At 47.0% G+C, this 18,042-nt stretch overlaps 1 protein-coding gene across 1 annotated transcript; it reads right to left on the minus strand.

The window, feature by feature from the left end:
* Positions 1–6,635: 6,635 nt before the first annotated feature.
* On the minus strand, positions 6,636–10,109 carry LOC120980435 (dispanin subfamily A member 2b-like). Its single transcript, XM_040409544.1, has 2 exons — positions 9,822–10,109; positions 6,636–6,871 (listed from the first exon to the last, which is right to left on the minus strand). Exons 1-2 carry the CDS (start codon positions 10,056–10,058, stop codon positions 6,728–6,730), a joined length of 381 nt encoding a protein of 126 aa, XP_040265478.1. The 5' UTR covers positions 10,059–10,109; the 3' UTR covers positions 6,636–6,727.
* Positions 10,110–18,042: the final 7,933 nt, after the last annotated feature.

Genomic DNA, 18,042 nt, shown 5'->3' on the forward strand with positions numbered 1-18,042 from the left:
GAGGTACGGCCTCTAGCCTGGATACAAGATGAGGTACGGCCTCTAGCCTGGATACAAGATGAGGTACGGCCTCTAGCCTGGATACAAGATGAGGTACGGCCTCTAGCCTGGATACAAGATGAGGTACGGCCTCTAGCCTGGATACAAGATGAGGTACGGCCTCTAGCCTGGATACAAGATGAGGTACGGCCTCTAGCCTGGATACAAGATGAGGTACGGCCTCTAGCCTGGATACAAGATGATATATGGTTGAGCATGGAGACATACAGGTTCCGTATGGTATTCTGCATCAGATTTGCCCACAGATCTTGCAGCTGGGCCTGTAGATCCTGCACACTTGTAGGTTGCCGAAGTTGGCATCCCAGCTGGTCCCATAAATGCTTGATTGGGCAGCCAAGGAAATCTAATCTAGTGGAGACTTTCCTGGGAAACCCTTGCTGTGTTAGCGAGCATTATCCTGCTGAAAAAATTCCATTTGGAAGCCCTGCCATGAGAGGAACACGTGGCCACAGGATGTCCTGCACAACTCTCTGAGTTCATAGGCGGATGGGCCATAGACCCTACAGGAAAATTTCCCGGTGGCCCGATGCCCAGGGGGCGATTTAAACCCTCCTCTTGGCAATCAGCAAGGCACATAAAGATCTAATACCCCCACCTTAAAGGGAACCGGTCATCAACTTTGTGCTGACAGTACTGAGGGCAGTATAAAGTGGTGACAGAAATGCTGATGTCAGCGGTGTGTCACTCATCAGCTAAAAGTAAGTGGGTGCCGAGAACCAGCATCATAATCATTGCAGCCCAGGCCTTGAAAAGAGTCAAATCTACCTGAGAAGAGTCATGGTTATTCATGAAGTCCTGCTCTCCTGCTGATGACTGACCGGCTTCTACCTAGTTTTCTCCCTTTCTCTCTAGGAGAGAACTGACAATCATCAGCAGATGGGTGAGAGAGCAGGAGATTAGGAATAACCAGGACTCTTCTCAGGTAGATTTGACTCTTTTCAAGGCCCGGGCTGCAATGATTATGATGCTGGTTCTTGGCAACAACTTACTTTTAGCTCATGTGTGACACACCGCTGAAATCAGCATTTCTGTCACTACTTTATACTGCCCTCCATACGGTCAGCATAAAGTTGATGACCGGTTCCCTTTAATTAATGTAGGAGCATATGGCACTTATGCAACTGACCAGTTGGGGCAGTGTGTCGCTCCACGGCAAGGGCAGGATAAAAGCGCTCACCAGGGGTGTAACTACCATAGCGGCAGACCATGCAACTGCTATGGGGCCCAGGGCAAGAGGGGGCCCAGTTCGGATTATCCTCTCTTCTACTCGAGGTGAAAACTTGGTCAGGACTCTGCCCTCTAAAGGAACAACTTTTAGCAAATGAGGCAGTGGAAAAACTAGCCCAAGGGTCAAAAAAGGGGTCATTAGGCAGAAACCCTTCTGTCCTGTGTGAGGGGCCTGGTTTGATCCTTGCTATGCGGCCCTTACTTCTCTATGTACGCCACTGGCGCTCACCACGAGGCCTCCATACTCAAACCCAACCATCACAGGATTCCAGACAGAATCCTGATTCGTCTCTAAAGACCATACAGTCCGTAGCTGTCCAGGATTCTTTCTCACGACACCATTGCAAACAAAGGTGATGGTGGCTATCTGTCTGTCAATGGCAGATCAAATTTCCTTCTGCCAAGTGACTGGAAATGATCCGGGTAGAGACAGGGTTGTGAAATGAAGGTTCCAGTTTTATTACTAGTCTGATAACCCCTTCAAGTTAGTCAACTTTCTTACTTAAAGCTGATGAAATTCTAGCAGCACCACCACATTTTGTAATGACTGAAGTCCTCTCCATCCTTTCCTCTTACACAAAAATTACTGTGCAAAGATTTGTAAGTTGATGCTAATTATTTCTTGATCAATATTTTCAGGCGAATTTCTATGTATGTCAGGTTATTGCTCAGAAAATAAATATTTCACTATTGCTTGTTGGACATGGACCCAACATAACCCTATAAGCTAAAAAGGGCTGTGTTATCACATTCACTTATTGATAGGTATGTGTGTGTGCAATCTGTATAGATACACAGGGCCTATCGCTCTATTTCAAGAAAGGTGGCGCCATCAGTACACAGATTTTGAGTGGTGTTTTTCTGCCCTTTGGCATTTTTGGTGCATTTTTTTCCAGTACGTACACTAGCGCCAGATGTTACCAGAAGGTCTATGGGAAATATGAATTGCAGAACACACTAGTGTTTTGTTTAGTTTTTTGGTCTTGACATTTTTGCTTAAGTAGTTTTTTCTTTTTTCTTTCTTGCTTCTTTTCCTAGACACAGCATGCTGGAGTTATTGTTTGTAGGTATTTTGAGACCTTCTCTATAGAGGAAAAATGCCATGAAAAAAACTCTAGTGGGAAAAAAAATGAAACCTATTCTGGTGTTTTTACAGATGTGTATATTTTGGCTCCTCTACCCCAGGTCCCAACCGGATGTGTTCCTCAGTCTTCCTGTTCAGCTACATACTGTAAATGAAATTGAACAGGAAGACTCAAGAAAGTATCTGGTCAGGATCTGAGCGGAAGAGCCTGCAGCCAGTCCAGGTGGTCACGTAAGTGGAGACTAGCAAAGGGTCAGTGTGACAGAGGGGTAAGAACTGAGGAAACCACCTTGTTTTATTAGTGTTATGTATACTTATTATAATTATACTTATTTTATTATTCATTTTTTGTTTGTTCGATCCAGCAGGGTCCAGCAAAAACCCTTCCGTTACTGATAATACAACCGTCTGCGTCCGTTATGAACGGATCCGGTTGTATAATCTTTAACATAAAACCAAGACCCATCTGGCATGAACTCTATTGAAAGTCAATGGAGGACGGATCCGTTTTCTATTGTGGCAGATTGTGCCAGAGAAAATGGATCTGTCCCCTTTGACTTCTTGCTCCGCATCCCAGGACGGAAAGCAAAATACAACATGTTGCAGTTTACTCTCCGGTCTGGGAACGGAACTAAACGGAACGGAATGCATTTTGGAGCACTCCGTTCTGTTCAGTTCAGTTTTGTCCCCATTGCCTATGATAAGGGACAAAACGTAAGCGTTATTTTCTGGTATTGAGCCCCTATGACGGAACTCAACACCGGAAAACTTAAACGCTAGTGTGAAAGTACTCTTAGTCTCCCTCTGCCTTGTTTACACTCCTACTTGCCTTGGTTACGACCTGTCTGCTCTCTCCTGCTGCTGGTCGAGCATGCTCAGTTTCTCTGCCCTGTGTCTAGTCCCAGCTCTGGGAAGTGCATTCTCTTGCACCTGGGACAAGCTCTGGTCGGGTCTTCTCTGCGCTGAACTTCCTGTTTCCTGAGAGAGGGAGCTTTCTGCAGGTTCCACAAGGCATGTAAGGGAGAAGTGCTCTACATCACCTGAAGCTGGCTTGCTGATTTATCCTGACATGTAGCAGTAAGCTGAGATTTTGTTGTAGCTTTTTCTGCTTCTTTTTTCCACTTGCCTGTGTAGATCTTGCTCAGTGTCACTTGGTCTTTCCCTATCTGCTTCATCTGTTACTTGCTGTTTAAAACGCCTTTCTGTGTCTGTGTCTTGATGCTGGTATGTTTCTGCCTTTTACATAGCTATCTAGTATTTGTTTCTGTATTTCTATGTGTCTGTCAATCTGTCTCAGGCTGTCTGTCTGCAAATGTTACATTGTGTCTGTATGTTTTTCGCTATGTATCTCTCACTATTTTCCGTATCTCTTTCTGAATGTATGGTTCCATCTTTCATAGGACAGGAGATGTGCACTGCACTGTGTGTTTCAGGAAAGGGAAGCAGACCTGGAAGAAGTGGGGTGCAGAATTTTAAAACAGTCACTTCAGAGGCTGATATAAAGGGGGAAAAAAACAGTTACATAACCCGAATACCTCTTTAATTAAATGGCCACAATAAAAGTAGTTTGTGTTAGCTGTTCCTCCCACCTCCTCTAGAGGGAGCTTCTGCATTAGTCAGTGAGAGAGCAAAGGAAGAAGCAGAATCAGTCAGCAGGAGACAGAGCCTTGCCTCTGAGGACGTACAGTAAATGAGGATTTATCCTGATAGACCAATACCTTTTGGAGGCTGCTTAACTGTCTTATAGGGGGCCTCCATTTGGTTGAACTGGGAAGAAAGTATTGTTTATTCAGATAGGTTCTTTATTCAGATAGTTAGTATTTGGCCTGTCTACTCCATGCAACCTCTGAGGTTTTATGCTACTGTATGACAAAGACTGTGCCTAAACTTTGCAAGTGGCTGTGTGAACTGTATTTTAAGCTACTGTAGTAACCTGCCTCATCATTGCATGCCCCTGCACCGCTGTCACGTTATTTAGGGACCCTGCCTTGCACCTCAAAGCAACTTGACGGCACTCCAAACATCCACCAAGCAGGAGAACCTCAACACCAGGGTATGCTCCAAAGGGAGTCCCTTCCTATCACTGCGTGGGCCAGGGGAGAGGGAGAAGACTGCTACCCCTATCATTGCTACAACTACCCCTATCCTCTCCGCTCCCCCCTTTGGCTTGCTGCAGAGCCCCTTCAGAACAGTTGATCAGTGAGGGTGCAGGGTGTCTAATAGGCCATCAATATAAAATTACTGGACAACCTCTTTAAAGTCACATGGTGTCACAGGTTTGTCACCCCCCCCCCGACATTATCCATTTGTGATAATATCATTGGTCAGTAGATGTCACTATAGCACCAGTTTAATTCCCCACTCACAAAGGGTGCATTCACATGACCGTATTTTTGCTCCACATCTGATCTACATTTTTTGCATCTCACACATGGACCCATTAATTTCAAGAGGTTTGCAAAAAATGCAGACAACACATGATGTGCTGTTCTCATCCGTATGTCTGTTACGTAGCTCTGCAAAAAATATAGAATTTTGCCTTGCATGTTTATGGCAATAGGACTTTACTGCTTGTGGAACGTGTGTATTGCTTTAGTGCCTGCTACCCTTTGAGACAAACTGGTCATCCAATCCAAGATCTGCACCCCGCAGCCTAGGAACAACAGAAAGAGGAAATGAGAACATATATGCATGTGTGTGGTTACTTGGAGAGACCGCAAAGTGAATTTAGAGAGAGAGACAGGGAGTACTACTACCACCATAATTGCTGCCTATACAGTTATTGGGATACTGTAACATACGTTGGGACTGTGCCTATTGCTGCTATTTGTACTATTACTCCTATAATCAATTCTGTAAAGAGAGACTGTATTTATTATAGCCAATGGTTCTAGTCATTGACTCCACCATCCATCCGCTGGCCTATACTTCTGCCCTCTTGCCTTGCATCTACCAAACATCAAGGGCACCTTGCCTAACACCAGGCAGGAGCCCCCAAGAGGTCCAGGGTCTGCCCAAGAGGTCCAGGGTCTGCCCAAGAGGTCCAGGGTCTGCCCAAGAGGTCCAGGGTGTGCCCTCCCTCCCTTCACTGCACAGCCCTGAGGAGCATTGGGGTGAGGACAGCCACTGCAAAACACCACAACTCCTATCAGTAGTCACTACTACCACTCCCCTCCTCCTGGCTATCCCTCGCTACACATAATATAAACTATTTTTTTTAAATGTATACAAATATAAATATATTACATGGTACAGGTATTCCCATACCCTTTATAACCGTTACTGTAGAAAAAAGGACACACGTACACACGTTGAATGAATGATGGGGGAAAAAACTCTTATTTTAGCAATTTTCTTTTCACTGTCATTTTTATTATATTTTACATTATTGGGGTACAGAAAAAGAGTAGGGGGAGGGGGAAAATGTACAAGAAACAACCATAACAGTAACGTAAAATGCTGAAGTGCAGTAAAAAAATAAAGATTGGTTATAGACATCATGAGAGGCTTGCTTCATAAAATAGACTGTATGCTACATAGATTAAAGGGGTTGTCCGGATTCAGAGCGGAACCCGGACATACCCCGATTTTCACCAAGGCAGCCCCCCTTATATGAGCATTGGAGCATTTCATGCTCCAATGCTCTCTCTTGCCCTGCGCTAGACAAGGTCTGTTAGTTTATATTTTCACACTGCTAGGTGGAGGCTTCAGCCTAGCAGTGATGCCGGTGACGTCATCGGCACTGATGGGCGGGCTTTAGTGCTGCCCTAGCCGTTTTACATGCTAAAGCCTGCCCATCAGTGTCGGTGACATCACCGGGCTCACTGCTAGGCAGAAGCCTCCACCTAGCTTACCCTATGGAGAGCCCGGTAAGTCACCGGATCTCCAAAAAAAAGCCTGAATCACGCGGGTAAAAGGAGAGCATCCGAGCGTGAAATGCTCCAATGTTCATATGCGGGGGGCTGCCTGGGTGAAAATGGGGAACCCCTTTGACCCTAAAGATGGTTCCTGAGCTATCTACAGCTCGTCCTGCAAATAACGAAATCTCTTTGGACGACATTGACAATAGAGAAAAGTTATTCCCGACTGAATGCATGGGGCAAACAATTTTACTGGTCTTTAGGGCCATAAGCATTAAAGGGTTAATCCTAAACTATGTGCCGATTATATGTGCACGAGGCACGCATTTTTACAATTTTAAAGTGGCTGTCGAAAAGTTAATTCCTGATGATTTTTCTTCTTATTGTAATGTTTTGTTTTTTTTTAGATATGAAAAGACATAATATCCGTCTTAGTTAAAGCAATGGTGTGGGCCAATCTGTGAGCGCAGTTCTGCTCCGACCACGCGTTTTTGGACTAGCCTCGAGCCGTGAAGTTAACAATTATTATTATAATGAAACACAAGGCTGATATAACTGTTGCAGCGATGTTGAATTTCCGGGCGGTGATCCCATAACCCGTTGCTCCAATTTTATCTCCAAATAGTTTCCGATCCCGGGACTGTGGCAAGAGAGAAAAAGAAAGGAGGTTAGTCCAATAAAAGGGGCTATCCCATGATTAATGATATAGTACATGAAAATCTCTTTCTAACAACCTTAAAACCAGCCCTTGCTCCAATTGCTCAGCAAGATTTATTTCAAGCTGGCAGTTTAGGGGGCGTGCACTTTCTCAGGGGGCATGTCCTTTCTGCTGCAGCTGGTTAAAGGCTGGAGCTGAGCATGTGCTTCCATCTCAGTGAGCGGGACAGAGATATTGGAAAAAGAGCAAACAGCAGGTGGCGCTATACAGATAGCGTTCAGTAAATAACTCAGTGACTGTACAACATTTTTAATTATGTGAAATGTAAAAACTATTCAGATCCAGGTGCTGGTTTGAAAGATGCGGAATATTTTCCGTGGAACAACCCCTTTGAGTTTTTATTCAGATTTCAATATTGTAGCCGCAATTTAGTATCAGGCTGATCTCATACATGGGGTCTTTAGCGTTTGAATGGCATTTTGTGGTTTTAGGTGTTTTTTTTTTTTGCTAGAGATTTCTATGAGAAATATTACATGCAGGAAAAACAAGCATGTTATGTGTGTTTTGCACTTACGTTTTTCTCCCATAGATCCCCTCCCCCCCTTTTTTTTTTTTTTTTGCAGCTTCAAAAAAACAGCACATACAGTACAATTTGTGCTGGTGTTTTTTTTAATTGCTTTTTATCGATGCTTTTTTCCCCATACAGCTCTACAGAAGACGTGACATCACAGGAGGGCACATACTTTCCTTAAAAACTAGAAGTTAGGCGTGTAAAGAACACCACCAAAAAAAAAAAAAAAAAAAAGCAGGTGGTAAAATAAAATGCTCTAAAAATGCTGATCAAGAGCGCTGTCTTTTGAGGTTTTTTTGGGCAAAAAAAAAATGCCAGGGATAAAATGTTTTGTGAAGGAACCCTTACAGCCACAAGACTTGAGCCTCCCACAATAAACCAAAAGTTAGATCACTGAAGAACCCTATGGTTATACCAGGGAGGATTGCTTGCTTCATAACCGCCAGCTTCATTGAACTTCCCGATTCCTTCCTGCCTTAACAGAATCGGAGACAAAATGAGGGATGTCAACCCTCTGAAGATAACCAGGAATGTTTAAGCCATCTTCCAACAAGTTGTGGCGTATCCATAAGATAGGCTACAAATGTCTGATAGATGCAGGTTCCACCTCTTGGAACGTAAAGGGGTTGTGTCATCTCGCTAGGATATGCCACCAATATCTGAGAGGTGGGGGGTCACACCTCTGGGACCTGAACCTATCTCTAGAACGGAGCCCCCAAAGTGAAGCAGAATGGACCGTGCAAGCACGGCTTCCCTCCATACATTCCTATGGAACAAACCATCAGCCCCATAGAAGTGAATAGAATGGTGGCCGCACCTGCACGGTGCGTTTCCCAATCATTTCTGAGAGACCTACATCTAGCAGACATCCGATGGATATGCCATAAAGGGCCTGAGGTGGGAAATACCCCTTTATTGGCTACAAAACCCTACACCATGAGACGTATTACCTTTAAAAACCCCACTAGATGCCCAGGGATGTTATCCTATAAAACACAAGAGCCCAACAGGAATATTATCCACTAAAAAATTCTTCATTATGAAATCGACCACGGTGGTACATTTTTTAGTACTTCTCAAAGAAATCCAGTAAGAAGATACATGGGAGCGTCCAATAAGTGGCTGCTCAGGTAAAGCATTCCCCCTACCAAAAGACTGGAATTACAGGAAGACTTCTTACAAGCAGAAACTATCTAGAAGTTTGGTTGTGCCAGGATCAGACCACGCACATACCACTAGAAGATACCCAAAATAGAAGGCAATTTATGAAATTATAAAATCTGCAGACTCCAGCACATCAAGGCAGAACTTTTTTCATCAATGCTGTGAGGAAATATCAGATACCACACAGAATCAGTATTTTTGTTGTTTCTTTCTGCAGGACGATGGTGAGAACTTGAAATTGCCCCTAGAGAGGATTTAATCATGTAGTTCCTACTAAAAAGGGGGGAAATCTCTCAATTTTATATTATAGAATTTTTAGTCATGCAAAAAAGGGGTTTTCAAAGATTTTGTAACTGATGACCTATCCTCTGGAAAGGTCATCAGTATCTGATCGGTGGGGTCAGACACCCGGGACCCCCGCTGATTAGCTGTTTGAGAAGGCACTGGCGCTCACGACCCTCTCCTAGCTTAGCCTAGGCCAGTGATGGCTAACCTCCGGAACTCCAGCTGTGGTGAAACTACGACTCCCTTTCATTTCTGTGGAGTTATGAGAACAGCCAAGCAGATGTGCATCTTGGGAGTCGTAGTTTTACCACAGCTGGAGTGCCGGAGGTTAGCCATCACGGGCCTAGGCCGTGTGATGTCACGTTTATCGGTCATATGACCCTAATAAAGTGAATGGAGCTGCACTGCGATACCAAGCACAGCTGTTATTCAATGGACCATGCTGTGCTTGGTGAGCTAAGAGAAGGCCAAGCGCTACCGTGAAGGCCACTGCCTTCTCAAACAGCTGATTGGCGGGGTTTCAAGTTGTCAGACCCCACCGATCACATACTGATGACCTATCCGGAAGATAAGTCATCAGTTAAAAGATCTTGGAAAACCCCATTAATGACCCAAAGATGAAATTCTATCTCAAAGGGATAGTACGAGATTAGAAGAACATAGTTGCTTTCTTTCAAAAACAGCACATATCTGTCCACATGTTCTGTGTGGTACTGCAACTCATCACTATTCTGTTCAATGATGCCGAGCTGCAGTACTACATACAACCTGTGGATAGTTGTGGCGCCGTTTCTAGAAAAGAAGCAGTCGTGTTTTTCTAATCTTGTCCAACCCCTTTAAGAGAGCATATTACAAAAAAAAAATAATAATATGGCAGCTGCTTTTTGAAGCTGGCCCATTCCCATTTCTCACCTTTACAGAGTATGAGAGCGCCACGAATCCCAGGCAGCATGCGTTGAAATAAATGGTGTTGAAGATGGACCAAAGGAAGTCATCTCGTACAGGCGTGTTGTCTTGTTGTACAACCACCACTGTAGACGCGTTATAAACATTCCCTGGCTGCATCTTGTGTAGGTCCGGACCAGTGTTGGCGTACACGTTAGCGTCAGGTAAGGGAGATATATTAGGATAAGTAACCCCTGAATCCATGATTTAGGCTCCGACAAAAGTTGGTGGTCAACTGAGCAGCTGGAGTAGAAGCAGGATGCTTTAAGGGCTGTGAGAGTAAGGAGGAGTCAATATCTAGGCTTCCTGTTCTTGCATACAAGATTCCTCTTTTTTTGCTTCCATCCATTCTATACCCTGATGACATTTGGTGAAATTGAGGATGTGCCTAGAAAATTATGTTCCATTTTCAGCAACTTAAAGAATATGCATGTAAAATAACTCAACACTATGCCTTTATAATCTTCAAAGGAGATTGCTCAAGTGACAACTCAGCTGTAGGTGTTATCTTGACCATGCAAACAACAAGCCTGCCATAGTAACTACTTGCATTCCCCGTGTAATAACAATTCTGGAGCATCTATTCTTATGACTCTATGTTGTGCCGTTTCTTTAATATTCCTGCTAGAAGTTATTAATGAATTACTAGCAGTTTGCAATGAAGGTCCAGATAGGTGTTACTGGCTGGGGGTGTGTCCCTGCACATCTGACACTATCCAATCAGTGCTGCCAGTGTCAGACTGTGCAGACACACACACCCACAACTGGTAACACCCAGCTGGGCCTTCATTGCAAACAATATAGTCCTAAATATTATATATAAAGTGTTTTAACTGGTTCAGGAGCTCCACCATACATATTTTGCAGAGGCCTGGGGTTTAAACATGGCATCCACTCAGAAGCTGAGCCGACACCAAGAGACATTGCCCGTGATGGGCAATAATCCTAATGACGAACATTTACCTTTGAGATGTCGTGCTCAATTGTTACCACAGCACTGAGTGGTCTTTTCTTGGGAGAGCAGCACCCCCGGGCCTGAGTGGCTACCCTGAGCAGAGATCTGGGGAGCCTTTGGTCTGTGCAGTGTATATATACAGAATAGGAGCAGATACTGAGAATTACACCCAGTATACAGGACAGGAGAAGTGGTACTGTGCAGTGTATATATACAGAATAGGAGCAGATACAGAGGATTACATCCAGTATACAGGACAGGAGAAGTGGTACTGAGCAGTGTATATATACAGAATAGGAGCAGATACTGAGAATTACACCCAGTATACAGGACAGGAGAAGTGGTACTGTGCAGTGTATATATACAGAATAGGAGCAGATACAGAGGATTACATCCAGTATACAGGACAGGAGAAGTGGTACTGAGCAGTGTATATATACAGAATAGGAGCAGATACTGAGAATTACACCCAGTATACAGGACAGGAGAAGTGGTACTGTGCAGTGTATATATACAGAATAGGAGCAGATACAGAGGATTACATCCAGTATACAGGACAGGAGAAGTGGTACTGTGCATGTACATATATATACAGAATAGGAGCAGATACTGAGAATTACACCCAGTATACAGGACAGGAGAAGTGGTACTGTGCAGTGTATATATACAGAATAGGAGCAGATACTGAGAATTACACCCAGTATACAGGACAGGAGAAGTGGTACTGTGCAGTGTATATATACAGAATAGGAGCAGATACAGAGGAACTCTTTTTTAATTTTATACAAAAATACAAAAACGTTGCCATAAAATTTTCAAAACAAGGTATAAAGTATATACACTTACCCTACTGGCCCAGCTACATGCATACTATCTCATTCATACCTACTAAAAAAAAAAATGGAGAAAATGAAACCTAGCCTAACGTAAACATCCGATCCGGCTGAGCCCCGACTATATACAAATTTATACAAATTAATCAGAACAGAAACTTAATTACAACTTCTTACAATAAAAAATAATAAACATAAAATAATCATAACAGAAATATCAAATAACTCTAATAATTTTTTTTTTTATTATAAATTATTATTTTTTTTTTTTTTTACACACATATATGAGAAAACAAACCTATACTAACCCTACCAATCTATCTATCCCATCACCTTCACCCAGGGCCAACCTCCGCCTCTTGTCCCTCCATGAGGCCAGCCCTTCCACCACCACCCACACCCAGCCCCTCGCCTCATGTCCTCCTATGTCCGCATAGTCCAGGGCTGGATGCAGGTCTCCCCACACAAAAATATGAACCCCCCCACCCCACCCCACCCAACCTAACTACACCCCACTTACCCTATCATACAATATATACATCTTATAACAACCATATCAATCCATACAAACCAATGTTAAAATCCACCCGAAGGCCCAAGTTCAGTCATTTGCAAACCTTTCTTCAAAAACTCATGTTAAATACAAAACAAAAACCTAATGTGAAAGCCTCAGCCCAACACCAGGAAAAGTGCTACTGAGGCTAAGGCACATCAAAGGTGAAGCCTCTCCAGAGGTAAGAGACCCCATCCGTACCCACCTTCTCGCACTCAAGAGAGCGAACCTTCGCCAGGTCACCTAGAATGTTCCTACACACCTCTTCCACAGGGAGGACTTTCTGCTGGGTTGAAACTAAACACCGTGCGTTCCATGTGAAGTACCTGATCACTATGCTAACTATAAAAGCTGTGCATGGGTCCCTTCTTCCCAAACCTTTGAATGCTCCATAAGCCCATTCCGCATAGGAGAGGTTGGCTAGCCTAGGCCAGCCAATGGATGCACCCACCCGTTTGTATACCTCTGTATTAAAGGGACACTGAAGCAGGAAGTGCTCCATACTTTCCAGTATGTCGCCACACTCCTCCCGGGGACAACCCCTTTCATCAGAGTTCCTGTACTTCAAGTTGTCCCTTACATACAGCTTCCCGTGAAAGCAGCGCCAAGCCAAGTCCCAAAACTTCAAGGGGATCCTTGCCGAATTTAACAACTGTAACCCCTTGTCTAGATCCCGGCTTGGGCAATCCTTAAGGGCCAGGGGCTTCCAGAAGTGGGTCAACAAGACCCTCTCGTCAAGGGATCTCCTTGACTGGGTCTTGATTTCCCTCACTCCGAAACCCCACTGGCGGATCACCTTCAGAATCGGGGTGACATAAGCCGGAAGATATCCGTGAGGTGTACGCAAATCCTTCACTTGCCCTCCTGTCTCCCACTCCTGGAAGAAAGGCCGAAACCAACCCCTGCAAGAGACTACCCACGGAGGAGCCCTCTCTTTCCAGAGGTTTGCCAGGTTGATCTTAACAAAGGTGTTCACAAGGAACACCACTGGGTTGACCATACCCAACCCCCCTAATCTCCTCGTACGGTATGTCACCTCTCTCTTGACTAGGTTCAGCCTATTCCCCCATAACAGTTGAAAGAACAGACTGTAAACCCGAGTCCAGAGAGGTTCTGGCAAGACACATACACTGGCCAAATAGATAAGCAAAGGGAGAAGGTAAGTCTTGATCAGGTTCACCCTTTCCCTGAGGGTCAAAGACCAACCCTTCCACTGGTCAACCTTCTGAGCGGCGATCGTGAGCCTGCTGTCCCAATTTTGGGTGGGATAATCCCCATGGCCGAATTGAACGCCTAGGACTTTGGCTGATGACTGGGGTTCTGGGAGGGTGTCCGGGAGACCGAAAGATGGATCACCCCCTCCCAGCCAGAGACTCTCACACTTATCCCGGTTAATCATGGACCCGGAGACTTCCGAGTAGCGTTCTACCTCCGACATCACGTATTCCGCCTCCCCTCCCGAGGACACGAAAACAGTGACGTCATCGGCATACGCCACCACCCTCAGAGTGGCTTCTGGCTCCTCCAGACTCATCCTGACTCCCGCTAACGTTCCCCGATCAATCCTCCTAATAAAAGGATCAATCGCAAACACGTATAAGAGTGGGCTCAATGGACAACCCTGGCGGACTCCAGACCCGACCTCAAAAGGGCTGCCAGACCAACCGTTCACCAGCGGGAAACTCTCTGCCCCTGCATACAAGATCTTTAGCCAATCGACAAACCCTCCCGGCAGGCCATATTTCAGAAGGACTGCCCAGAGGTACTCGTGGTTAACCCGATCAAAAGCCTTTGCCTGATCTAAAGCCAGCATGTACCCCTTCCAGCTACCCGCCCTACTCTGCTCCACTGCCTCTCGGACACCGAGCACAGCACTAAACGTGCTTCGGCCTGGAACTGAGCAATGTTGGGTCTCCGAAAGGAGCCGGGGTGCAAACTGCACCAACCGTTTAAACAGTATCTTGGCCAGGATCTTTCTGTCCGTATTGAGAAGCGCTATGGGACGCCAATTCTCAATACGGCTCGGATCTTTACCCTTTGATATAAGGATCAGAGCTGACCTCCTCATTGACTTCGGCAGAGCACCCGAGGAAAGGCACTCATTGAATACCTTAGTCAAGAGGGGAACCAAGGAGTCCTTAAAGGTCTTATAAAACTCGGATGTTAAGCCATCCGGGCCTGGCGACTTCTTTAGGGCAAGCCCTTCGATCGCCAGGCTGACTTCCTCTTCTCTGATTTCTTCTATCAAAACGCCAAGAGAGAGGTCTACTCTTGACTCAGGGATGGTTTCAGCCAGGAAAGCCGAAATCCTGTCCCGATTCAGATCCTTCTTCCTCAAGAGGCACGAGTAGAAGGACTTGACGATTTCCAAGATCCCTGATCTGGACCTATCCAGAGATCCCGTACCATCGACCAGTCCCGTCACCAACTTACTTTTCACTGACATCTTACAGTTTCTGTAAGGGTCGGGCGAGCGGTACTTCCCGAAATCCCTCTCAAAAACCAAAGATGTGTGCCTATCGTACTGGCACCTCTTAAGCAAAGATTTCACCCTGGAGATATCCTCTCGGCTACCTCCAGTCGAGACCAGTTGTTCGAGTTTCCTCCTCAGACCCTGATACAAGCGGTACCTGTCCAGGGACCTGAGGCTCGAGAGCTGGCGGAAGAATTTTGCCACCCGATCTTTGAATATCTCCCACCACTCAGACTTAGTGTCACAAAGATCCAGCAACTCTACCTGACTCTGAAGGAAGTCCTTAAAGGATTGTCTCACCTCTGCTTCCTCCAGGAGGGCCGAATTTAGCTTCCAATAGCCTCTTCCCATTTGGGGGGATTCTGCAACATTCAAAGAGAACATAATTAGACAGTGATCAGAGAATTCCACCTCTACCACCTCTAAAGGTGAAAAGGTAGTCTCCTCCTTTAAATAAAACCTGTCTATTCTAGACCTAATCTGACTACCTCTATAATAAGTGAAACCACCGTGGCCTGGGGTGTGCCTAATGTGGACATCCACCAGGCGAGCCTCGCTAGCTATGCTATTCAGGGATACACTATCATAAGCCAGCCGGTTTCTGGCGCCTCCCCGGTCTTGGGACCTTGTGACTGTATTAAAGTCCCCGCCAAAGACCACCTGCCGACTCGTAAAAAGGAAAGGTTTGATCCCCATAAAGAGACGCTTCCGATCCCACCTGGTTTGGGGACCATAGATGTTTATCAGGCGAAGCTCTTGACCCTTCATGAGGACATCTAAAATCAAACACCTCCCCATTTCTAACTCAATCACTCGTCGGCTTTCTACTGGTGCAGTAAAAAGAACCGCCACTCCGCTATACGGCTCAGCCGCAAGAGACCAATATGATGGACCACACCTCCACTCCTTTTTTGCTTTATACACAGCCGCCAAATCTGGCAGCCTGGTCTCTTGCAAAAATAAAATGTCAGCTTCAACCCGGCTGAGAAAATCAAAGGCTGCAAACCTAGCCGCATCCGATTTAATACTGGCGACATTAATGGTCGCCAGCGTCAACGGAGTGAGTGCCGCCATACAGAGTGATTAAGTTAGACGGCCTTCTTCCTTCCCTTCCCCTTCTTGTTCTTCTTCTTACCCCTCTTGGGGCTACCCCCTAAGGTGGCACGATCTCTTTTGAGAGAGACAGTGGTGTCCATCTCATTAGTCACCACCGCCTCCCCCTTCGCACCACCCTTGTCATTCCCATTCCCAGTGTCTGGACCCGCCCCACCTCCCGAGGACCTTGCATCCTCACCGGAGGGAGGCGCGGGCCCTTCCAGAGGCTCCTTCTCTTGCCCCTCCGGCCCCCCACCTTGAACCTCCTCCCCGGAAGAAGAGGAGGCGGAGATCTCATCCAAGGTGAGGTACCGGTTGGAAAGATCCAGGGGAAGAGAGTCAGGATCAGAGAGGTCCAGGGGGGAGCTGGCTTTGCCTTCCACAGGCACTCTAGTCGGGCTAGATCTTTTTTTGGTCAGACGTTTCCTTCTTATTCTTTTAGACTCTGTCTCACTCCCCTCTGTTGCACTCTCGTAGCAAGAGGACAGAGTCACCTCGGAACGGTCTAGTCTCCTGAGTTCCTCATTCCCCTTGATATCCCCCAGGGTCTCAGCTCTAGGAGAGGCATTCTCCTGGGAGGGCTCAGGCATCACCCCAGGACGGGGTTCCACCTGCCCCCTCTCCATTTGACGCCTCTCCCTCCGTCTCTGCTGGGACGGGCCGTCTTTTCTCTTCATCGACCCCACTGCCCTGTCGCCTTCGCCAGCACTCGCCTCGGCGGTGGGGGCCTCCCGGCTCGCCTCCGCGCGTGCACGAGCCACGTTGGCGACAGAGCGAGGGCAACGACTGAACGGGTGCCCTAGCTCACCACACAGGTTGCATCTAATCTGCCCACAAGATGCAGCTAGATGGCCTTCACCCCCGCACAACGCGCACCTCTGCACTTGGCAGCTGGCGCTGAAGTGCGAAGGGCTGCCGCACTTGTAACACAGCTTAGGCTGCCCCCTGTAGAACACCATGATCCTATCCCGACCAAGGAAAGCAGATGATGGTATGTGGGAAACCGACCCCCCTGAATGTTTCAACTTAATCTGAAACGTCCAGGCACCCGACCAGATGCCAAACTCATCCAGGTTCTTGCTAGGAAGACCCTGGACGTCCCCGTACCTGCTCAACCAGGTCAAGATGTCAACACAAGAAAGTGACTCGTTACGGGTGAGAACGGTCACCTTCTTGACCTCATTCTGGCGGGTTATCGCTTGCACAAAAAACCCCTGCCAGTCCGGCTGGTCTTTTGCCAGTTCATACCCAGACCAGAAAAGTTCAAGACCCTCTGGCCGGGCAAAACTGACATCAAACTCCCGGGTGCCATACGGATGTATCAGGGCAAAGATGTCACATGCCCTGATGCCCATCCGAAAGAGTAGCTCTGCCACCCTCTTTCTGGTAGGGCACGCTTCATTGCCTCTCCACTTCAGACAGACAACATTCCGCCTGGTTGACCCGGGGCCGGTTGTGGGTGAGGACCAGGTGGTCTCGCCCCCGCCTTGCTCTCGGAAGGCACGCAGGCCATGCCTGTCTATCCAGAAGGATAGATCCACCTGCTGCCCCCCTACTGTAATGGAATTCTCCCCTCTCCTAAGAGCCTCTAGAAGTTGCCGCTGCAAGTTACCGTCACCAGACATTGGTAATGGGGAGGACAATGGGGACCGCCCCTCCCCCCCTGCGCCGGCAACCACACCAGCATAACTTCTGCCAGGCGTAACCGACGCAGGAGGGGCAGCCGGACCGGGCCCACCCCCATCCCCCCCAGACCTATCTACAGCAGGTGCCACTCCAGACCCCTCTGAAGGGGCTACATGAGGCGCACCGGCCACTTGTACAGTGGGCGGCCGACCTCCAACACTCACCCCTCCATCAGGGCCCAGGGCAACACCAACACCACTAACAAAAACTGAATTTACACAAGTGACCACTTCTTCAGTGGCCACTACCGCACTCTCCCCTCCCCCCACACACACTGCTGGGCCAGAGGGGACCGAGGTCACATTATTTGTTTTGTCCAGCATCTCCTTGCTGGACACATCTTTAACAGTCTTTCCTGATTTTTCAGTCTTTCCTGATTTTTCGGGCCGGCGGGCTGTAGAACCACTAGTCCCAGCCACGCCGGCCTTATCCACTTGACGGACAGTGCAGGAGGGAGGGGCGGTGCGCACCACACTCGCATCAGGACTGCCCCCTCCCTCTCTGCCTACACACACACTGCTCTGAGCTCTTTTCTGGACATCCGAAGCCCCACCCCCTCCACCCCTAACCACTCCCACTGCGCCTCCACTCCC

This window comes from Bufo bufo, chromosome 10 (genome assembly GCF_905171765.1).
Source record: "Bufo bufo chromosome 10, aBufBuf1.1, whole genome shotgun sequence".
NCBI classification, from domain to species: domain Eukaryota; kingdom Metazoa; phylum Chordata; class Amphibia; order Anura; family Bufonidae; genus Bufo; species Bufo bufo.

What these genes read in the sequence shown, in the direction of transcription:
- LOC120980435 (XM_040409544.1), bottom strand. Translation starts at nt 10,058, where the DNA reads ATGGATTCAGGGGTTACTTATCCTAATATATCTCCCTTACCTGACGCT. An exon ending in CGCTCTCATACTCTGTAAAG is followed by an intron (nt 6,872 to 9,821) that starts GTGAGAAATGGG and finishes CTCTTGCCACAG; the next exon opens with TCCCGGGATCGGAAACTATT.